The 24344-nt window shown below is 45.1% G+C and overlaps 1 protein-coding gene across 2 annotated transcripts in view; it reads right to left on the bottom strand.

The window, feature by feature from the left end:
- Positions 1-3920, bottom strand: part of smad6b (SMAD family member 6b) — a 65517-nt gene extending 61597 nt beyond the window's left edge. Inside the window, exons 1-2 of one of the 2 annotated variants that reach the window (XM_069910279.1) lie at positions 2843-3920; positions 691-747 (exon numbers count right to left, since the gene is read on the bottom strand). In XM_069910279.1, coding sequence (XP_069766380.1) covers positions 691-747; positions 2843-3260 — 475 coding nt within the window. In that variant the 5' untranslated portion in view covers positions 3261-3920. The remainder of the gene's footprint in view (positions 1-690; positions 748-2842) is intronic. The other variant, XM_069910280.1, reaches the window with a different exon arrangement.
- Between the last annotated feature and the right edge of the window lie 20424 nt (positions 3921-24344).

Raw genomic sequence — 24344 nt, 5'->3', positions numbered from 1 at the left:
GCCATCAAAATCTGAACCAGCAAAGGCCCAAATCTCCAAGGAATTACAGACCTCAGTGCCATCTGATTAGTACAGGGAGCAAAATACATTGGGGAAATCGCTTCGCACTCAGAGCATGACATTCATTCATGTGCAGCACCCCCCCCCCCCAAAATCCATTAAAATTTTTGTACAATTGATTTACTTGAAGCGCCATTTAAATTGAGAAATGTTTTCATTAGGCAATAGTAGAAGAGTTTAATCCAGGCCAAACTGAAGCTTGTAATGCTGACTGATTGCTTGCAACCCCAGCACCACACACTTGCAACCACAGCCAGCCTCACTGAAGCTTCAATGTTTGGCAAGCCACCATGCAAAATAACAGCAGGATTCACAAGCTCTCCTGATAGCTCAAGGCTTCCTCTTGGTCAGGGCAGGCTGAATGGGCAATGCACACTTGCTTCGTTTAGTTTCAATTAAAATCCTTCCAAGCTAAATGACTGCTTCAACAACAAACTCAAAGCCTTCCTAAATTCAGCAATTCCCTAAACCACTGGGTTCTGAGATGGCAGGTGCCCACTGATAAATTCTTAACTTCATGCAAGATCATTAAAACTTAGTTCATGAGGAGGAAAGATTGCAGGTTCCTTCTGTGACAACGCTTTCTGCGATTGACAAACGAGAACTTTTCCAAAGTTAGACAAAACTTACCCAATGGCTTTCCTTCATCATTTGAAGAGAATCTGGAGTAAGGGGGAGGTGGAGAATCTGAAAATGAGGACATTGGAAATTAACGGAGAGCAAAAGTGAGACAAAAATCAAAAAAGTCAAGAGAAAAAAATCCCTGCCTGCGTCTGAGTGAACTGTGGAGAGAGTAAGCATGCAGTAATTGCCCAGCTTCAGTCGTCAGATGAACGAGGAGCCAGGCTGGCGCCAGGGATATGCAAACTGCATATTACTGCCACTCCTTCACCTAAATAGCTTTGGAACTTCTTAGGGGGAAAAAAGAGAGAGAAAAAAACACGAGTTGAAATCGATCTCGTTTCAAAGGGATGGTTCCAGATCGGGATGGGGGGGGGGGGCTGCAGTTCTGGTCCAGTCTGCAGAACCGGGGAGGTTTAAATCAAGCGTTTTCGGAACAGTTGCAAGCTCCAGAGAAGGGAGTTTCTGGGAGCACCACGTGAAAAGGTGACACGGACTCGCAGATGCCAGGAGGCCAATGCTCCCCCAATGCTCGGCCTGTCCCATTTAAAGCATGGACTGGAGTGGGCGAGGGCAAGGACCTGAAGTGCGAACAACACCCACAGTTTGCATCGGTGACATCAAAAAGTGATCACGTCAAGTTTTAATTATTCTTAGTTATTTTTAAAAATGCAACAGAACTTTAGACGGGCTGGGGTTTTTTTTTTTAAAAGACAGTGGTTCCTTTATATTGTGCCAACATTTGACAGCCCTCATGACTTTTAAAATAAATTATCTCAGTTGCCCCAGTCGATATTATAACATCAAAAGGCCAACTGGGTTCAGTTGCTGATCAAGAAAGGTTTTCAACGCCTTCTGCAATGCGCCCGCCCCCTTCCTAAAGCAATGCACCTCCTGTCAACTGTGGGGTCTCAAGGCTGGAGCTAAATGAAGGGGCAGTGTGAGGGGTCATGCACAGCCCAACTCCTCAGCAGCACTTGCGTCCTCCAGACAGAACCCGTGATGGAAAAATGATGAAAGGGGGTGAAAACCAGAATTCCATCTGCAGAAAGGTGACATGTCTTGTTAAAAAAAAAACTTTTCATCTCGGTTATTAAATATTGAGGTTTCCACAAAAATTGTAAGGAAAATGCCTTTTAACACGTGCACACACCAAAAAAAAATCAAAGATGTGAGAACCGACACACAACTTCACTCAACTGTTGTGAAAACCTTCGCCAAGCGGACGCTTGGGTTCTCACAAGGCGTTGACAGAAGATTCAATCAGGTAACCTACCGGATTCAGTCTGCTGGGACTTTTTTTAAAAAAACATTTATTTATTAAGACATGCTGTTGACAGTTTCATGGTTTCGGTCTGTCTTAGTGTTGCTTGTGGGGTGGGGGGAAAAAAAACACAAAAGTACATTAAAAACCCCCCCATTTGATTTGAACCACTCATGGTCATAAACAACCCAGTATCAACTCTGCTTCTCTCTTCTCTAATCTAGATTAAGGACATCAAATTTCACCCGTGTTCGATTAGCCCTGGATACATACTTGTTACAAATGGCTTGAAATGTACATCTCTAATGTAATGAATGAAACCTCCAGCTCATGAATGAAACATAACGAGGTCTATAAAAGGTTTCTCTCCCCCCCCTCCCTTTTTTTAACTCTTTAAACCCCAGTTTGTAAAATTAAATGAACATTTCTCCAAACTGTACATTTGTGAATAAGCTGCACATTTCATAACTTTTAAACTCAAGACGATCCTAGTAAACTACATGAGCGGACGACTGTGGAGTAAACGTTCAGGTGGTGGGGTTCATATATTGACCCATGATTGAGGTGGAACCACAGGCTCAGAATGGCTACAGGGAAAGAAACCTGACATGAGCGGCGGAGATTAGGGCCATGCGCTAAAAATGAACTCAGGGGCCAACTCTAGTTCTGGGGATTCCAGTGAGTTTTTCCACTTGGATCCCCCAGATGGGGTTCAGGACTGTTTAAAATGCTTGGGGGGGGGGGGGTGATTAAAGCTTGTGGCAGAGCGAAGCACCCAGCACCTTCTGAAAAGGTGGAGCTTCACACGAATGCAACTGGTGAAATGCACAAAAGGTGGTGAAGCCCTCGGGGATGGAACGTGTGGGCATGGGGTGGATGTTAATAAAGAAGGTTCACCTGGGCCAGAGAGCCGGCTGAAGTGATAGGGGTTGCAGCAAACTGTAGCGTGTTCCGCGCTCCTGGAAAAGCCCTCGCAAGGGTAAAGCCTCTTGAGTTCGAAGAGCTGCTTGAGATCAGGCCACCTGAAAAGTCTGCAAAGCAAGAGTTGGGGGGCGAGGGTCTGCTTGCCAACTCTCACTTCGTTCCTCGCCATCAGGACACAAGCGGTGTGCAGCCCCCCTCGGCTCTCCACAGCCTGAAACAACAGTTCCAAGGGCTTCTCCTTCAGCCTCTTCAGCAGCGAGTGCGTTACTGACTTGAGCTCGTTGAACGATCCGGCCGGGTCGCTCCAATCCTCCGTCTCCTGCCCATTGCTCCCCGTTACCCGGCTTCGCCAAAGTCGCCGCACAAGGCCCGAGCGTTTGGATCTGAACATGCGACGATTATAATCACGAGAGTCGGGGAGTGCAATCGATAACCCCGCCACTTCACGATGCGACCCCCCCCTCTCTCACTCGTCCTTTCCTCTTGGAGGAGGGGTGGGAAGGGGGAGAAAGGGAAGGGGATTTTTAAAAGGGGAGATCAGACGGCATCAACCCGGGGGGAGAGCCAGGCAGCTCCGGGACCCGATCACCCCGACACAGCTGCCACATTCGGCTCTAAAAGGGGACTGTGCAAAGGGTCCGGGGGCAGAAACCCCGTAACAAGCACCCGTGCAAAAGGAAAACTGCAACAGTAACCAATGCAAAAATTGCAACAAACTCTCCCATCCACAAAGGCGAGGACAGAAAGAGTAGCTTCTGCAGGATTGGCAATGTCCTCTCCTTTTTAAAAGCCTCTCGCTTCTTTCTCCGTTAAATCTGCAGTCTTCAGTGTGAAATGCCCTCTGTAATAGATCCAAAGAAACTGCAAGCCAGATCTTCAGTGATTTCGATTCTTTCCAGCAGTGCCAGTTTTTAAAAAAATCCCAAGTTTAAAAAAAAATCAAACACAGGCAGGAGTGAGTGGTAGATTTTGTGCACCCTGAACGGACAGTGAGACTGTAGATCTTCCCTCCCTCACTCTCTCTCTCTTTCCAACACACTGGGCCTCCTAGGTTACATCTCAGCCATTGGCTGACTCCAATCATGTGGTCGTCTAGACATTTTGGCGCGGCTTAGATCTGCACTGATTGTTGCGCAAACAAGGTTTCCAGTTTCTTAACTCTTCGCACACCAGACCTTTGATTGTAACCATTTCAGTGGAATTGGCCACCTTTTTCTTTAATCCCTTCCTTAAATGATTATGCGAAGCAAAAAGTGCTAATTCCGGCGTGTCCCTACCCCTCCAGTTCTCACCGCCACTCTGACCGCTCGAAGGCGCCGAGGATCCAGCCCGGACAATCCGCGCTCAGACGTCGGGACATCCCAAACGCTTCTTTTTGGAGGGTGGTCACTGTAAATATAGAAGTTGGGAATGGGCTAATGGATTAATATAGAGAAGCAGACCCGCTGGAGATGCTCAGCGGGTCGGGCAGTATAGGTGGAGACTTGATCTGGGTGGGTGGTGGGGTCTTATTGTTGGATGAGGTTTGGACCCTTGGGAAAGCGTAGCCCCCCCCCCCCCCCTTTCCCCTGGCATCCCAGTTAATCGGCTGTGTCCTGTCCCCGGATCGGAAGCCCCTTCCACTAGGGCACAACTGGTCCCTGAGGACCTTCAACTGGAAACGGGTGACTTTCTGCTGTCCCTTTTCCGCTGGTTTTATCAGCGCGCCGGCTTCAGTAAATGCTGGGGGGTTAATCCCCCTTGTGAAATGATGTCATTTGATGCCAGTTGCGCTTTTTCCGCTGGATCCTGTCCCAGTTAAGACCTGGGACAAGGGTTCAGTGGAAAAGGGGCTAGTGCTTCTCAAGGGAAAGATCATGAGGATGTCAGAAAGCCCTTTGCTATCCAAAACACAGCAAACCAGAGAGTGCCATTCCCATTTGACTCCTGCAGTGGCATTGGAAAGCCAACAATTGGAGAGTTGATTGACCTCTTCGCTCTAGAGCAGCCAATCTCAACTTTTTTTTTCCAGCTCTGCCCCCACCACCCCAACCAGGACTCTGCTTGAATTTATGATCCCCCTTCCCTGTGAAACAGTCACTTTTTTTTTAAGACACTGCATGGTAACACCACGAATCCACTCAATTAACCCCCCCACCCCGGTATGTTGCAAACGGTGGGAGGAAACCAGAACCCCCAGGAAAAACCCAGGCTGTCATGGGAGAACCTACAAACTCCTTTCAGTCAGCAAGGAATTCAAACCCCAGACCCAATTGCTTGTGCTGTAAAGGTGTTGTGCTAACTACTACGTCAACAGTGCCGCCCAAAATTTTGGTTTCACTGACTACATAAAAAGATTGTTAGGTGAGGTGAAAAGAACGAGGTTTTGACTTAAATGTGCTGTGACCACCCCCCAACCACAGTGGTGGCAGTAAGGACCCCTGTTGAGAATGGCTGCTCCAGATCAATGACTTATTGGGCTTAGAGATGGGCTTAGAGACAACTGGGGGGGGGGGTGCATCTAGTGAATACTCTGGGAAAGGGGAAATTATGATTATTTCCAGGAACTCACAAAGCAAATTTGAGAGCCCCACCAACTATTTCCTCTCGATCTAGATAAGTATATTGCAGCATTTCTGAAACAAGCATGGAAAAAAATCTTCATATTTCAGTTCTGCTGTGGCGGTCCCACTATCAAACTGTTTGGGACACCTTGAACAAAATTCATAAATTAACTTTTTATTAATGGTTAGTTTTTGTTCATTTTAAATTGATAATGTCTAACATGCTATTATGAAGGAAATATGCCATGATTCACCTATTTAAAAGCCTTTCCAATAAATAAGTTAATTCACATTTGCAAAAATGTGGTGATGGATAATCAGTGACAGCCACTTGGATTTTTTTTGAGCAAATAATTCCAGGCACATCCCAAATTCTTAGCATAAAACAAATGAACAGCAAGGAGATGCCAGGACAGGTGACTAAGCTCTTGGTTGGTACAACATGTTTGTGGGTTATGCGGTATGGACTGCCTAAAGAAATCTCTTGGTGCCTGCACATTGACCACCGCCAGTGGCTGATAACGCCTCAAACCGTGCATCTTGGCGCCTCACAGTTTGGCGGGGCAGCAGCCTCCTTTGAAGAAGACCGCAGAGCCCACCTCACTGACAAAAGGCAAAGAGGAAAAACCCAACACCAACCCAACCCACCAATTTTCCCTTGCAACCGCTGCAATCGTGTCTGCCTGTCCCGCATCGGACTGGTCAGCCACAAACGAGCCTGCAGCTGACGTGGACTTTTTACCCCCTCCATAAATCTTCGTCCGCGAAGCGAAGCCAAAGAAAGAAAAAAAGAAATAAAGGAGGAAATCAGCACATCGTTCAAGTTACAACAATGAAATAAAACCAAGTTACTGAAGGACAAAATATTAAAGTAAAACAGTATAGATGGTAGATACGTTTTGCAAACAACTGCTGGGTGTGGTCTTGCCTGTCACTGGTTTGTTGTTCCTTCAAACCTCCCATGTCTCATGCATTGTTATTAGCTAAACAGGGATTGCAGTGGAAAAGAGGGTGCAATTCCGTATGTTCCTGAAGGTAGCCAGATAGGTTGATAAAGTGGGTAAGAAGGCATATACTAATTTTATTGTATGATGTAATAGTTGGAGAGCATGCTGCAATTCTCCTGAACCAAAATGTAGGCTGACCATTTCTCGCCATGACCCACCGAGTCCCTCCATCTTCTCTTTGTTCACTCAAGAATCCAGGTCCTGCAGCCTTTGTGTTTCTGCATAAAACACAGGTTAGGCTACTGCGGGAGTACCGCATTGGTCATCACACTGCAGGAAGGATTCGATAGCACTAGGGAGGATGTAAAAGAGCTTTAAAAGGATGCTGCTGGAGCTGGGGACTTGTAGTTGTGAGGAGAGACTGGCAAGCCTGAGTTGCTTTATTGGGATCATAAACGACGGGTTACGTGTGGTATCTAAAATGATCAGTGATCCAGACAAGTTAAATGGGAGGAACCTATTTCTCTTGGAAAAAAAGGTCAGAAACTAGGCATGTAGATTTATGATAAGTAGAAGAGGGGGGGGGGGGGGGGAAAATCCTTAACCACAAAAGTTTTGTGGAATTGCCTAAAAGGTAGGTGGAGGTGCAACAAAGATCCATGATCATTAAGATCTACAGTTGGGAATTGTGATCAATTTGAATGGATTTATTTTGGCTGAGATGGGCATAATAGGTTTAATGCCCCCCCTCCTGGGCAATAAATTTGGATGAATCTGAATCTCCAACATCAAGGATCAATAGTTGAGAAGTCTCTTCTCATTCATGTTACTCCCACCATCATTTTATGTCTTGATGAAGGGTTTCGACCTGAAACATTGACCGTTTTTTTCCCTAAGAAATAATGCACTGATTTCAGATTTATTATCAAGAGCACATACACGACATCACATACAACCCTGAGATTCTTTCTCCTGATGCTCTCGCCCCACGAGTTCCTCCATTTATTGTCATGGAATTTGTTGCTTTGCAGCAGTTTTACAGGTACAAATATTGCTATAAACTACATCCTTTAAAAATAAATAAATTAGTGGAAAAAGAAGAGAAACTTAGGTCGTGTCTGTGGTTTGTTTTCCATTAAAAATCTGATAGCAGAAGGAAGAAGCTGTTTTTGTACTTTTGGGTGTTCGTCTTCAGGTTCCTGTACATCCTTCCTGATGGTAGCAGAGTGAAGAGGGCATGGCCTGGTGGTGAGGGTCCTAGAGGCTGCTTTCTTGAGACTGTCTCTTAAATATGTCCTTACTGAGTGAAGACTGCTGTCCATGAAGCCGCTCCATGCATCTGCAGTCCCTTGTGGGTCATTATTTTGTGTCTGACTAATGCATTAGTTCCCAAAATGTTTCTTTTGAATGCAATCTATTTAATTTGCCTTTAACTGATGACGAGTGTTTATTGTCATAAACATAACTACAATGTAGAAATATAATGAAGCCGATCTACACAGACATGTTAAATACACTACAAAGTATACATTTACACATGAGAAAAATAAGCTAAAAATTATAAAAAGATAAATATTCACAGATGAAATTAGTGCAATAAAAATGTGATGTCATGTCATGACTTTATAAATATCTGCAGACAGATATTTTGTATTCCTGGAGTAGTGTTATGGTTAGGACAGTAAGGGAATGTTCAAAAGCTGTTCTTGAACAGTACCACCAAACCTCTGTGCCTTCTGCCTAAAGGTAGCAGTGAGAAGAGGTTGTGAACGGTGTGGGGGATTGTTTATGATGTTGGCTCCTTTCTTGAGGAAGCGCTTCACATAGGTGTCTTCAATGGATGGGAGGTCAGTGACCACAATGGACTTGGCTATACCTGCTGGGTTTTTTTTGCAGCCTTCTGTGTTCCTGAGCATTCAAATTTCCAAAGCAGGCCATGATAGAACCAATCAGTATGAATCAATATTGTCTTTTTCCACCTCCTACCAGGGAACCCATTCCACAAAATCACCACTTGGTAAATGACATAGTAGTACTGTAGGTTAATTTTGGTGTCTTAATCTCCTCCTTGCATCCAATCTGTCCAACTGTGTAAGAATTTTGTAAGTTTCAATAAGCTCATTTCTCATTCTTCTATAATCTATAAGGAATATAGGTCTAGACTACTCAATTGCTTCTCATACAGGAAACTTGACATCTCTGTAACTAGTCAAGTAAATCTTCACTGCACTCCCTCTATGTCATTGTTTTTTGGGATACAGAGTCCAAAGCTGTATTAATAGTCCATGTCAGCTCACCAAGGCCTTATCTTGTTGCATTTCTGGTATATGTTGTACCTAAGTTACAATTGCCCGATTTATTGACATCCCTATATGACCAAGTTCCCATATTATTAAATTCAAAACTAATTTCCTCTCCCTATCCACTTTTAGTACAGTAATTGCACTTTATCAGTCCTATGTGTTTTTGGCATCATTAATTACAATACCATGGCAGTATGGTTACCAATATTGAGTGATTTTTGTGGATTTTCCAACCCAGACAAAATCAACTAATGGACATCTACAAAAATGGGATCCGTTCATTTCTCTGGGACAGAACCATTGTCATTTGCTACTTTTAAGACCATTCCCACTTGTCTAAATAAGCACAGTAACTCAGCATTGGATCTCTCACCTGCATCAAATCAATTACCTGGGGAAGCCTTTTTGTTCACACCATCAAAATATTGTGAAGGATCAGATTGAAGCATAGAAATGCAAACAAAAATCAGCTGGATGAGGCTATTTATAAGTCTATATGACAGGAGCAGAATTAGGAATAAGGAATTAAATGCCTGTGTTAGGAAATTTTTATGGAAAAGGTTTATTTAGAAAAAGTAATGTGGAGTTACAATTTAGGGGGTCTGCAGCTCCCCAATTTCATGAACTGTTACAAAGCAGTCCAGTTGTGCTGTATGACTTAGACAAAATTTCAGCTTGGGTGAATATAGAACTTAGTAAAATAGGGGAAGCAAATCCACAAGACTTTATAAATGGAATTCAAGGTTGTTAATAGTGAATAGAAAAACTTCAATATTGAAACATTTAATTGTGCTTTGGAACAAGGTTGATAAAGATATTGGAAGAGGAGGTTTAATGTCAAGAAGAACACCCTTATTTCAAAATAGATTTATTCCAGTTTGTATGGGAAATCAATTTTTAAAGATTTGGCAATGTCATAGCAGTAAGAAGATTGAGGATTATTTTGAAGTGGGGAAATTTACTACTTTTAGTAGAATGAATGAGAAGTTTAAGGTATCTGAGAACACTAGACTTTAACCTTAAAAATTTGGTCAAGATCTGTTATTGGCAGCAGGGACAGAGGTGGAGTCATTGTTATATAATGGAGATACAAATAAATTTATTTCAGGCATGTATAGGTTGTTACAAAAGGAAGCTCGGAAAATAGGGGTACATAAATCAGGACAAAGATGAGATTTGAATAAGCAAATAGATGAGAAAAATTGGATCAAGTTATCTAAAGAAAGTATGAGAAGTACAATAAATGTGAGGTATAGGTTAGAACAATATAATTTTATTCATCAGTTATATTTGACACCACAAAAGTTAAATAAATTGAATCATATCCTTTTGGATTTATGTTTCAGATGTGAACAGGAAGTTGGTACATTTCTGCATTCTACTTGGCAGTACCCTAAGAGAAAACCTTTTTGGTTGGAAATAGATAACTCATTAGAATGAATAATTCCCACAGGAATTATTACTAGGTGATATTAGAGGGATTAAACCTAAATTGTTCAAATTGTATTAGCAAAAGCAAGAAAATATATTGCTATAGCTTTGAAATCTGATGTAGATTTGGGAATGGAGAAATGGGATGCAGAAGTTCAGAGTTGCATACCATTTGAGAAAATTACTTATAATTTCAGAGGTAAATACCATAATATTTTGGAAAATATGTTGTCCATATTTACAAAATGAAGCTTAGACATTCCCTTTTTCCTAAAATAGGTCTCCATAAAGTTTTAGGGTAAGGAGTACTTCTGTTGAAATCTTGTCCTACATTTTTCTTGTCTTTGTAGGGGGTTGGGGGAGAGGGGGTTAAATAGGGAGCCTTTCTTGCTTCTTTTTTCTTTCTTGTATATACCACATGTATTTGTAATGGACTTGTAATATTGTGATTTTTTTTTGTGGTTTTAAAATTTATAATTTTTTTTTAAAAAAGGAGAGTCATTAAAAAATGTTTTTTTTAAATGTAGTTGATAGGAGAGAACTACAGAAGAAACAAATTAAACTTGCCTGTTTCAAAGGGAAGTGGGCCCATAAACTGAGCAGAGTTCTAAGGGGGGGGGCCATAGCCAAATAAAGGTTGAGAACGGCTGAGTAGATGTTTCCGCTTGATGAGATTTTAAGATGACTTTCCAGCTAAATTTAAAAGATTCATGCCATAACTTAAAAAGTAGCAGGAGTCACCACTTGGTCTTTAATTTCTGGAATTTCGATTTGTGCATATGATTGCTTGATAGAACATCATTTGGCTGTGAAATGTTTGAGATGTTCTGATAGAAAAGTGCTAAGTCATCTCCTTGTTTTTGGTCATTTGTAGTAAGCCTAAGCCTGATTTACTTAGATCTCCATGAGAAGGCTTTAACAGAATGGCAATGCTTCAACCTCCCTCATTTATAGGAATCCTTGTGTCGCCCAATTCATGTTCCAAGATATTTTTATTGGAAAATGTTATTTATTAAAAATAAAAAAATTTAAAAAAAAAAAAAAATGTTATTTATTTATTTTTGTGATCTGTAGATCAGTGGCAAGCCCAGCATGTGCTATCCATCCCTCATACTCCTTGTAAAGGTGGTGATGAGCCATCTTGTTGAACTGCTAGTCATTTTGGTAAGGTGCACTCAAAATGTTCCCAGGAAAGAACATTTAGATCCAGCAATATCAATGTCAATAATAGTGATGGTGGTGGTGTCCCCAAATGCCTGCTGCTTCTTAGAAATTGTAGTTTCCAGGATTGATGGGGGAAGGTGCTGTTGGAAGAGCTTGTAAGCAAATTCAGTTCATTTTGTAGATGATAAATACTGTAAGCTTGCATTGGAAGGAACAAATGATTCAAGTAGTTGATTAACTGCCAGTTAATGGTTGTTTAGTCATGGATTTCAGCAACATTTCAGTGGTTGGTTGGCACTGCAGTTGGCCAAACAATGAGACAGTATTTCATCAGGTTCCTGATCTGTCTTCCAAATGGTTGAAAAGCTTTTGGGTATCAGAAATTGAACTAGTGCTCATAAGATACTCATCCTTGGATCTGCTCTAGTTGCTGCAGTATTTATGTGGCTGGTCCAGTTGAGTTTCTGGTCAATGTTGATTCCCAGAACATTGAAAGTATGGAACTTTGTGATGGTCAAACCACTGAACATAGAAGTGGAAGTAGGCAGTTCTGTCCTTAGCTTCTGCTTTGTCTTTCAATAAGATTGCGGCTGACCTGAACTTAATGCTGTTAATGCTTTGGTCATATTACCCCTCTTTGTGGTTCACACATTTGATTTGGTGTAATTGGGAAGCACTGGCTTGTGGGCCGAAATGCCCTGTTAACCATGCAGTATGTCTATATTTAAAAAAAAATTAAAATTAAATTGTTTGACAAGTGTCATTGCATAGTTCATTGTGTTAAAGGCACTGTACGAATGATTCAAAATTCAATTTATTGTCCTAGTGATAAGACAGTGGTCATATTACATGGAATTTCTTTTTGCCTGCTGCAAGGCACACAGAAGCACGAACTGCCGAAGCACCTCTTACAGTCAGAGAGAGAAGCAAAAGCGAGTTCCACCCAGAGTCACCGAGTCTCTGCAGATTTGCCCCCAGCACTTCCACGGCCCCCCCCCCCCCCACAGAGTCCAGTCCAAACCCCTGGCAACCCGAGCTCAGGATTCGAACCTCCGACACCCTCAGCAGCCTCAGGGACCCTTCTGCACCCTCAGCACCTCCTCGCATCTCTGTTCCAATACCTGGTACCCCTCCAGCCAGTCTCCAGCAGCCCACAGCTTCCACGAGTTCCTTGCCTCAAGTCACCAGCAACCTGCCACATGCACTGGTTCCTCAGCCACAGAGGCCCCTCACCATCTGCCGCCGTGATCTTTCTGTCCTCCGATTCCCTGCTCCAGTTCTCTGCTTCCCTGGAGTCTGGTCATGGCTGTTGCCACTTAATAGGCATCGCCATCTTGGGCGCAGACCCGCAGTCATGGGATTTCAACTAAAACCACATTCAAAGCCCCTGTGGAGCCAACGGCAGTTGACTGATTGGCTGGACCCCAAGGGAGCGCTCCACCTCCGCTCGCTGCAGGTCCACCAGCGGAAGGTAGGTCCTATTAATTGGATCTGCTTGCTTGTGAATGCTGTTGGGAATGGGCTTCATTCTCTGCCAATCTATTCTGAATTTATGCAACAATCAAGTTGCATAAATAAAGTTCAGTTAATAGTAAAGGCAATTGGGTATTTCCACAAAGGTTAGGCAAACCTGCAGGTCCTAATAACAAATTTCATGGAAATATGACTTCCATCCTGCAGTTGGTCATTTTATCCTCCTGTTCTTTCAGGAGGTATCTACGGTGATCACTCAAGGTACAGAGTGATAAATTTAAAAGCAAAATTCAGATGTCCACACTGTTACTTCATTTTGTATTTTACCGTCCTTCAGTAGGTATAAACACTTCATGTCTGCTGGGAAGCAGTGATTTTGTACTTACATTTGGAAGGTGATTTGAATCCAGAGGTGGGAGTGCTAGCTATTGAGCTCTAGCTAAGACCTTTCTCGGGTTGAAGACATGAATGAGTTGGAAATGAGGGCTACCTTGAGGGAGGACTCAGGCCTGAAATAGATCTTTCCCTCCTATGGAGGCAGGCCGAGTTCCTCCAGTATTTCTGCTACACTCACAGGGTCTGCAGCCGCTATTGGACCCTTTTCCATTGGCAGATGGTCCCAGGAATGAACAGGGGACAGTTTCCAGTCAGAGCCAGCCTCAAATGGAGCCATTTCCCGCTGGGGGTTGACCCCCTACCCGGGGTCAGCTGACTGAACCGGGGTGGGGGGGGGAAAGGGGCAGCAGAAAGTCACCCGTTTCCAGTTGAAGGTGGGACACTCGGAATCCGGGGGATGAGTTGTGTTCAGTGGAAGAGCAGGTCGTGTCCCAGTTCAGGGCGGCCCAGTGGAAACAGCCTCCCTATCCCGGGACACTGCACGGCCCATTCACTGGGACGCCAGTGAAATATGGCTACATTTCAAACTCTGGATAAACCAGATCAAGTCATTTGTTACAATTTACGCCTGAATCTGCTGAGCCCTTCAAACAGCCTCAAAGTATCTGGATGGGAGACTGTTTCAGACACTGGCTCCACAACACAGCTCCAGATCGTGGAGGAAAGGGGGAGTGGGGGGGAGACAGAGAGGGTGGGGGGGGAGACAGAGAGGGTGGGGGGGGAGACAAAGAGGGTGGGGGGGGAGACAGAGGGTGGGGGGTAGACAGAGAGGATGGGGGGGGAGACAGAGAGGGTGGGGGGGAGACAGAGAGGGTGGGGGGGAGACAGAGAGGGTGGGGGGGTAGACAGAGAGGGTGGGGGGAGACAGAGAGGGTGGGGGGGAGACAGAGAGGGTGGGGGGGGAGAGACAGAGAGGGTGGGGGGGTAGACAGAGAGGGTGGGGGGGTAGACAGAGAGGGTGGGGGGGAGACAGAGAGGGTGGGGGGAGACAGAGGGTGTGGGGAGACAGAGAGGGTGGGGGGAGACAGAGAGGTGGGGGGGAGACAGAGAGGGTGGGGGGGGGGAGACAGTAATCCTGGGTTATCTGAGCCAGCTGGTAAAAACGGGCCAGCAGTTCCCCTCCCGGCTTTCAAGGGTCGGCGAACTCCTCGCGTCGACCCTGCGAGATGTTCCCGCCGGGATGTCGGGGAGCAGCTGAGCGGCGCTACCGACCCACCCCTGACCAGAGAGGTCGGGCTGCGGGACGCCCCAGATCTCCGAGCCGGCAGCCGGATGAGAGGGGGACGCATGAAAAACGCACTCAGTGCATGCAGCAAAGGGCCGAGATTGCGCCCCCCCCCCCCACTTCCGGGCCCCGCGTCGACCACCCAGCCGCGGGTCATTTTCGATCGCGCGAGGATCGGCTCTTGCGGTACCGTTTCGCGTTGTCCTGTGTGAAGGGGAACAGTAGCCGGGGCTCCGCTGGCTGCGGGCGGGAGGGCGCCCCCCCCTTTCGCTCGCGCGTGAACATCTACCTTCCTCCCGCGTCGCGCGGGCACCCGCTTCCCTCCCTCCCGAGCCTTTGGCAGACGAGCCCCCCCCCTCACTCTCCTGTGCGAGGCCACCACCTGTTGGTGGTCACTCCCCTCCTGTGCAAGCCTCCAGGTCGCTGTGTGCATGCACTGCCCCCCCACCCTCTCTGTCCCCCCCCTTTCCCCCCACCCTCTCTGTCTCCCCCCCTTTCCCCCCACCCTCTCTGTCTCCCCCCCTTTCCCCCCTCTGTCTTCCCCCCTTTCCCCCACCCTCTCTGTCTTCCCCCCATTCCCCCACCCTCTCTGTCTTCCCCCCTTTCCCCCACCCTCTCTGTCTTCCCCCCTTTCCCCCACCCTCTCTGTCTTCTCTTCCTTTCCCCCCACTCTCTCTGTCTCCCCCCCACCCTCTCTGTCTCCCTTTCCCCCAACCCCATTGATATGTGGCCGTTGGTTTCCGCCATTACTGGGCACACTCCCCGACGGTCAGTCGCGTGGCTGTGGGCCGGATCCTTCTACCCTGCTACGTGTAAGTGTGAACATTAGGAGGCAATGGCCTCCCTCACTATCTCATTGGGAATGCTCCATTTTTTTCCTCCCCATGAGCCTGGCCCAAGGGCATTGTTGATTATGGAGGGTGCAAGCAATCCAACTGGCCAGAACAGACACTTGGAGGATTTCACTCTCAGGAGCTTGAAGCTGTCGACTCTCTCCACCTCAGATCCTTTGGAGCGGACTGGCGAGTGATGTTCATCCCTCTAACGATGACCAGCTCCTTCGTTTTGCTGCAGTTGCGGCTGTGGTCACATGCTTGCTGCATTTGAGGCTGTCCCTTCACTCCATCCTGACCCACCTGGAGAATGACGCTGCATAAACCTCAATGACATCAGTTCGGCGTTTGCTATGATCATTCCCTTGATGCTGGTGGAAAAGCTGTCCTCACTGGGACTCAATACACCTCTCTATGACTGGATTTTAGACTTCCTAATGGAAAGACCACATTCTGTCTGGGTCAGTAGCAGAACATTGAGCACCGTCGCGCTAAGCACTGGTGCACTTCAGGGCTGTGTCCTCAGCCCACTCCTGTTCATGCTACTGATCCACGGCTGCACTCTCCAGATCCAACTCCAACTGTGTCGAGTTTGCAGATGACACAACAGTAGTTGGCACCATCACCAACAACGATGGGTTGCACTACAGAGGAAAGGTAGAAAATCTTGTGAAATGGTGCAAGACTAACAACCTGAGTCTCAACGTGGACAAGACGAAGGAGATGATCGTGGACTTCAGGAGGACCAGGAATGACCACCCTCCACTACACATCAACAACTCTGTAATAGAAAGAGTGGAGAGCACCAAGTTCCTTGGAGTTCACTTAACTAGTGACCTATCATGGACACTCAACATCTCATTGGTCAGGAAGGCACAAGAACGACTGCACTGCCTGAGAAGACTGAAGTGGGCAAGGCTACCAGCCACCATCCCGCCAACCTTCGAGAGGAGCTCTATTGAGAGCGTCTTGGCTGGCTGCATCATGGCGTATGGTTGCTGAAGAGAAATGGATCAGAGGTCAATCCACAGGACCATAAAAGTAGAAGAGAGAATCACGGAGTCTCCCTTCCCCATCGACGTGATCTACCAGGATTGTTGTCTTAAGAGGGCAGACAAAATTATTGAGGACTCCTTCCACTCCGCATATAGCATCTTTCAGCTGCTCCTGTTGGGAAAGAGATATAGAAGTAGCAGAACCAGCACCACCTGGCTGAGGACCAAAAGGAACTGCTCACACTAACCACCTGAGATTCTCATATTCATGAAACAATATTTATTTATTTGTCCTGCCATATGTATTATTTGTCTCTATGTTATGACTGGTTGCATATTTGTGTGTTTTACACAGAGGACTGGAGATTGGTTTTTGATCGTGTTGGACTTGTACAACCAGATGACAATAAGCTTGTCCTAGCATAAAGCCCCTCGTCACCCTGATACTCGCAGACTTAACGATGGAGGAGACCCGGCCTACGACATCAAGGTTATCCATGAATTTATAGATGGAGCTTATTGATCGTTTGCAAGATCATGACGTGTGCACACTGTCAAGTTTGTCAAAAGTTTAGAAGAGAATATATTATGGGGGTGAGATGATTATTGCTTGAAGATGTCGGGAAGGGGGATGTGGATCAAGTGTTGAACTTAGGATTCGTTTAATTTAGAATCATGGTCGGCAAAGACATCCTGGCCGAAGGGTCTCTTCCTATGCTGTATCGTTCTATGTTCTGAACAGGTTTTTAAAATTTAATTTCAACTTCAGAGATTCAGCATGGTAACTGGTCCTTCTGGCCCATGAGTCCTGTACGTCTTTGGAGTGTGGAAGGAAACTGGAGCACCCAGAGGAAATATTGCAGACATGGGGAGAATGTACAAGCTCCTTACAGACAGGGTCGCTGGTGCAGTAATAGTGTTGCACTAACCGCTACATTAACCGTGCTGCCCTTATGTAGCCATTGGGACTGTCCTGCCATTTTGTGAGGTACCGCGGTACCATTTAACATACAAGACCATATAAAAAACAGTAAAAATAAGAAAGAAAAAGCAACATTAAAACAATACAGAATACATATCCGCTAAATGGCGGAGTTTAATTCTCAAATGGCTCTGGGATAGAAACTGTTCTTAAGACTTTTCATCCATGATTTAATGGACCTCTATTATCTACCTGAGGGCCATATCAAACATATGATAGCCCGGGTGAGTAGAAGCCTTGAGAATATTACCCGCCTTCCCGATACAGCAATATCAAAATAAATCCTCCAAAGGGGGCAAGGAAAACCCCATGATCTGGGTCTCTGAAAATCCCTCTTGTCTGCTGCTGTACAGCTGGCAAACCATACTGTAATACAATAAGTCAGCATGCTTTCATTAAAGAAGTGAGAGAAGGACATCAATAACTTCTGTAAATTAATTTTCCAAAGGATTCTCAGGAAGTGGAGACGTTGATGTGCCTTCTTGACTATAACGGTTGTATTAATAGTCCAAGAAAGATCCTCAGCCAAATGTGTTCCAAGAAACTTGAAAGTCGTAATCCTTTCCACACAGTTCCCATTAATATACAATGGAGCTGGGGCCATAATTATTCCTCCTAAAAGCCATTACGAGCTCTTTTGTCTTCAAAGAATTCAATACCAGGTTGTTTTCTGAACACCTCACTATAGGCTAACTCATCATCCCTTGTAATGTGACCATCCACAGTTGTGTCATCCGCAAATTTTGTGGTGGTATTAGAGGAATATTCGGAGACACAGTCATAAGTGCAAAGAGATTACATCGGGCTGAACGCAGTGCTAAGTGTGAGAGGAGGGGAATAATGAGTTCCTATTTTTGCAGTCTGGGAATGGTTTGTTAAAAAGTCCTTAATCCATAGACAAATCGATCTAGAAAATCCTAAGTCAGCAAGTTTACCAACTGGTCTACGTGGAATAACAGTATTAAAAGCAGAACTGAAGTCTATAAAAAGCAACGTCTGTTGTTGTTCTAAGAGGGTCAATGCTAAGTGAAGAACAGTGGCAATAGCATTCACAGAAGACCTATTAGCTCTGTAAGAAAACTGGTTTGGATCAAGGGTGGATGAGAGACTGGTTTTTAATGTGCAGCAAAACCAGCCTCTCAAAGCTCTTCATAGTATGGTGTTAAAGCAACCAGACAATAATCGTTGAGGCCCTTGATCACCGACTTCTTAGGCAGTGGAATGATTGCCTTTAGGCACAGCGGGATGATAGATTTTGACAGGGACAAAAATCTTGGTGAAGACCCCAGAGAGATGGCTCACACACTCCTTCAGCACCCTGCCTGACATGCCATCGGGGCTGGCGGCTTTCCTTGGGTTCACCGCTCGAAGGACCTATCTCACCTCATGTTCTTGCACAATGAGGACGTGACCGTTAGGGGCCAGTGAGTGTGTCACATCCATTTCTTCTGCTTCCACTTCAAATTGAGCAAAAAAAACACACAATTGAGAACCTTGGCCTGTCTAACATCACCATCAATGATCATTTAGTTGTTGTTTTAATAATTGAAGTGCTGGATACCCTGCCACATTGATTCATTATTCTTGAGGTAGTCCTCAATTCTCCTCCTATAGGCCGCTTTAGCATCCCTGATACCTCTCCTCAAGTTGGCTCTAGCCACACAATACAGAACACTTCCCTGATACCTCTCCTACACAATACAGTACATTATCACTTGACCTAAAAGCAATATTACGGTCACTGAGAAGAATTTTGACCTCCTTGGTCATTCAGGGCTTCTGATTGCTGCTGCTCAATCATGGCAATGTTCCCTGTAGATCACACATGTCAAACTCTGGCCCGCGGGTCAAATTTGGCCCGCAATATAATTATATTTGGCCTGCAAGACCATTTCAAAAATGTATTAGAGGTGGCCCGCCCTGCAGCGAGAGCCGATGCTGTTTTTCGGTAATGTCACCCCCACCATCCTCCCCCTTCATTGCACATCCTTCCCCACCCCCTAACTATCCCCTCCCCCCTAAAACCACCCCCCTTAAAAGATGGCCAGAATATTCTCAAAAAGGAATCCAGAATGGTAAAGTTCCACAAACCTTCTGCTGGGAATCCTAACATCACCCGGGCATCAGATCCACGGGACGCGAAGGGAGCAAGAGTGTTGCAGGTTGACCGTGCAAACTTTGAGAACGGGGAAAACAAAATTGTAACACGAGAAGCCTGTCGATGTCATCAGCCGGCAAGCCAGTTGGAAGGCTCCCCGCACAACCAGTCACTTCTCCCACCTGTCGAGCGGTACGGCGGATTGGCGAGCGCCTGTGATTTCCTGTCGGCGCGACGGACATGGCAGGCTGCGCACGGCCCCCGCTGTTCCGCAAAGGCTGATCGGCAGCACGCTGGGCCTGAGTGGGTGGGTAAGCAGGGGTGGGCAGAGGGTGTAGGTGAGGAGTAATGGGCAGGGGAAGTTATGGTGGTGCGAGGGGCAGTTAGAGGGAGGGATGAGTAGAAGGAGGGGTGGATAGAGAAGAGGTAAAAGGGGAGGGGCAGGGCGAGTAGGGGAGGGGTGATTAGAGGTTGAGAGACGGGTAGAGGGAGGAACAGGTTGAGGGGAGAGGCAGTAGAGGGGCATGTATAGGATGGGGTGGGTAGAGGCAGAGCGAGTGGAGTGAGGGGTGAGTAGAGGTTGGGTAAAGGACTGGTCAGGTAGAGGGAAGGTGGGTCGAGGGTGAATAGAGGCTTAGAGCCTGAGGAGTGAGCAGGAAATGCTGAGTCCTGATGCAGGCCAAAATGGACACAGCCTGTGAATGCTGACTACATCTCCACAGGGACCAAATATGTTTCCCTCAGGTCAAGCAAAGGGTGAACTTGAGCTACCTACTCCTGACCTGTAACATTATCCTCCTAAAGTTGTATCCTAAAGTTTAACATTACATATGTTGAAAGAAGAGAAAACATGCAGATGTTGTTGAAAATTTTCAATAAATATTTAGTTCGGCCCTCGACTTAGTCCAAGTTTTTAATTTTGGCCCTCCGTGAATTTGAGTTTGACACCCCTGCTGCAGATATTCTCGATAGTGAGGAGGGATTTGCCTGTGATATCCTGGGCTGTGTCCATTACCTTTTACAGGGTTTTATGCTCAGGAGTGTTGGTGTCCCCACACCAGACCGTGATGCAGCTGGTTGGTTTGTACACTTTCCATCGCACATCTGTAGAAACTTGCCAGGGTTTCTGGTGATATACCAAACCTCTGCAAACTCCTGAGGAAGTATAAGCACTGACTTGCTTTCTTCATGATGCCATCAGTGTGCTGGGTCCAGGAAAATCCTCGGAGACAGGACTACCAAAAAATTAAATTTGCTCACCCTATCCACCTCTGATCTCCAAATGGTCCCTGGATCATACACCTCTGAAGATTGCCCTTCCTGAAGTCAACAGTCAGCTCCTTGATTTTGGTGTCATTGAGTGCAAGGTTGTTGTTGGTGCACCATTCAGCCAAGTTTTTAATCTCCATCTGTATGATGACTCATTGGCCCTTTTTATACAACCCACTAGTGTGGTATCATCAGTGAATTTCTAGATTGTGTTATCGTGCTGGGCCACACAATCATAGATGTTTAGCGAATAGAGCAGGGGGCTAAGAGTGCAGTCCTGTGGTGTTCTTGTACTGATGCGGATTGTGGAGGAGATGTTCTTACCAATGCTCATAGATTGTGTTCTGGAGATGAGAAAATCCAGGATCCAATTACACAGTGGGGTGTTGAGTCCCAGGTCTTGGAGTTTGCTGATCAATTTTGAGGGGATGATGATGTTAAATGCCAAACTGTAGTTGATAAAGAGCATCCTGACTTATGCATCTTTGCTGTCCAGGTGTTCCAGGGCTTATGCAGAGCCAGTGAGATGGCCAGTTGCTACGATAGGCGAATTGGAACGGATCCATATTGCCTCTCAGACAGGAGCTCATGTGCTTCAACACCAGCCTTTCAAAACATTTCATCACTGTTGATGAGTCCCTCTGGTTGATAGTCATTTAGGCAGCTTATCTTCTTGGGCACTGATACGATTGACACCTGTTTGAAACAGATGGGAACCACACCCTGCCAGATTGAGAGGTTGAAGGTATCTGTAAATACATTGGCAAGTTGGACAACACAGATTTTTAATACTCGGCCTGGCACTCCATCTGGACTGAATCACTCACCTGAAGGCAGTTTGAATATCAATCCTCAGATACGGACAGGAGAGGATCATCAGGGGACATTTAATTGGTATAAATGGTTTTTGGAAATTTTGAGATTGAGAATGATGTTTTATTAATGCAAGATTTACCTCCCCTCCTCCATACAAGGGGGTGGGAAGGGACAGGGAATGAATATCATGAGTACTTCAAAACTAAGTAGTCTTATCACTTGGTATGGACATAGTTGAAGGAATGGTCTCTGTTATACACAGTTTCAATAAAGCATATTATTTGATTGACTTTGGATTGTTATACCTGCAAACTCTTGGGAAATACAGCTCAGTCACCCCATGTGATACAAAGATAGATGGAAGGCCAGGTAATGACGAGGAAATGAAGAGGGTACAGAGAGACAAATTAGGAGAATGGGCAGAGAAGAGGCAAATTAAATACAATGTTGTAAAGAGCACAGTCATACACTTTGGTAAAAGGAATAAAAGGGTAGACTATTATTTGGATGGGGAGAAAATCAGAGGTGCAAAGGTTAACCTCCAGGTTGAGTTGGTGGTAAAGAAGGTGAATATCTGGAGGTATAGGACACGAGCAGGAATGTAATGTTGAGGCTTTATAAGGCACAATTTCAGGATTGAAGGGTGCCATTTAAAACAGAGATGTGGAAGAATTTCTTTTGCCAGAGCATGATGAACCTCTGGAATTTGCTGCTAAAGGCAGCTGTGGAGATTGGGTCCTTGGTGTATTTAAGGCAGAATTTGATAAGTATCTGAATATAGCCAAGGCATCAAAGGTTATGGGGAGAAGGCTGGTGGGTGGGGGTGGGGAGGTGTGGTGGGTGGAAGAATGAGTGGGGCGGTGGAGTGGACTCAAGGGGCCAAATGGCCGACTTCTGCTCCTTTCTCTTGTGTGTGACATTAAGAAAAATGCATTTTGCAATATCTGTGGTGTTTCAAAGCTTGTCTCCTGGCAAAGAACCTAAATGCATTCAAGTGACAAAGAAGAACAAATAGAAGGGAAGTTGTAATGATGTTCTGTTCTGTGAGCTGGCAAAGCAGTAAAGGAGACTAGATTGGATGCTGCTGTCTTAGCTTTTCAGTACTGTAGCAAAAGCTTTGGCATATTTTCCAAAAATATACTAAACATATAATCTCCAGTAAACTTACTGCCTGTAAACTTTGGGTAAGATACCAGAAAGATCTTTGTGTCTGATGGATAATTCTATTGTCTGGTTTCCAGCTATTCTTGAGTTCTCTTTCTCTCTTTAAACTCATCGTCTCCTACCTTGGTTTAGTATTTTGCATTAAAGTTCACAGCACGAAAACAGGCCATTCCGCCCAGTTACTCTGTGCCATCATTTGTGCTCCAACAAGGCTCCTCCAACCTTCCTTTGTCGCATCCCCTTATCACACCTTCTGATCCATTCTCCCTTGTCATACAAGACCGACCCTGACAGTTGCACCCATCTGTGCTAATTTGATTTACCTGCATTAGGTCCATATCCAACTGTGCCTTGTTCAGATTTATCTGTAATGTTGTGAGAGTATCTGCCTCTACCACCTCCTCCGGCAGTGTGTTCCAGATTCTAACAAGTGTGCGTGTAATGAAAAATGCTCAAACCATTCTAAACCTCCTACCCCTGAGCTAAAATGCACATCTTCTTGTCTTGAATATCCACCAAGAGAAAACTATTCCCATGATAATTTGGTATTCTGCCATCAGGGTGTTTGTGTATTCATTCGGATTCCCCTTGCAAGTATCTAGACAGTTCACCTTCGTTTGCTCCCCATGGAAATAAGTTCCACATTCTCACCACTGCCTGGGGAAAGAAATTTCTCCTGAATCCCCAAGTGGATTTATTAGTGATGATTCCAAATACATGCCATTGGTTTGAATCCCCCTCCAGGTGGATATGTCTTTATCGCTGCACTGAGGCAGCCTGCCCTCCCGCATTCCTTCCTCATTTTAGAGACCTTCATCACCTATAAGCCTTGTCTTTTCTCAATTCTCATGCTCTAGTTTTTCTCAAGGGGTTTCCAGTTCATCTTAAAAGTTTGTAAATCCTATCCATCACCGTACAAAACATCCCAGCTCTTGGTGTCAAACATTGGCTTCAGTTTGGTATCCATCTTTCTGCTGTCCTCACCATTTAAGTCTATCTTGTATCTCTTTTACCATAATGCCTTCCTTCTTTAGCAATCCTCTTGTTATCGTCTCCTCCTGGCTTTTCCTGCCTTCAGTTATTCTACTTCTCATTCCGTATTTCTCATTCTCAAATGAACAAAACACCTGCTATCTTGCAGGTATAATTAATCAATGCCTCGCCTTCCCTGTTTCACACTCAAAGCTTAGCAGCAGAGAATGGCCCTCGACTCTTGCACAATTAAGGTCAATAACATGTTCAGGATATTAAATTTGCTAGTTTTTGGAAGAAGGGTTCCAAGTGTTCCACTTCCAGGCTTGCACATGCTGGGTTAAGTTTGGCCATTTCAAAACCAGAAGATATTCCTTCTCAAAACATTTTTTGCATTCATTGAGGGAAAGGGAATCTTCCTTTTTCAGGAATCAAGCCCTCCCAAGTTGGTTATAAAGAAAACAAAAAAGTCTTGCATTCATAGTGCACTTTGCATAACCTGTAAAGTGCTTTGGGATGTCATGAAATTTTGAAAGATATAGAAATGAAGCAACTTGCAGTGAATTTTATGCTTTCCTGTCTTTACCCTACCACCATATAAACTTAATCATTGCAGTGTATGAAAACACATTACATACATACATCATGAATGCATCAATGTCCACCACAGTTACAGTTGAATAAACAGGATGCATGTGTTCCACCAACTCTGCTCTCAGATAAAACAACTGTGCGCTTTAGCACGTTCTATAACTACAAGTTATAGCCAGACCAGTACTATACTCCAGTGTGATTTTGGCGATCTCTGCATTTCAGCCCCTTGGGTAATAAAGATTTGCCCTTACAGAATTTACAAATCACTAC

The sequence above is a fragment of the Narcine bancroftii genome, chromosome 14 (genome assembly GCF_036971445.1).
Source record: "Narcine bancroftii isolate sNarBan1 chromosome 14, sNarBan1.hap1, whole genome shotgun sequence".
Lineage (NCBI taxonomy): Eukaryota > Metazoa > Chordata > Chondrichthyes > Torpediniformes > Narcinidae > Narcine > Narcine bancroftii.
Note: the sequence above shows the minus strand (reverse complement) of the source record. Positions and strands in the feature narration are given on the sequence as shown.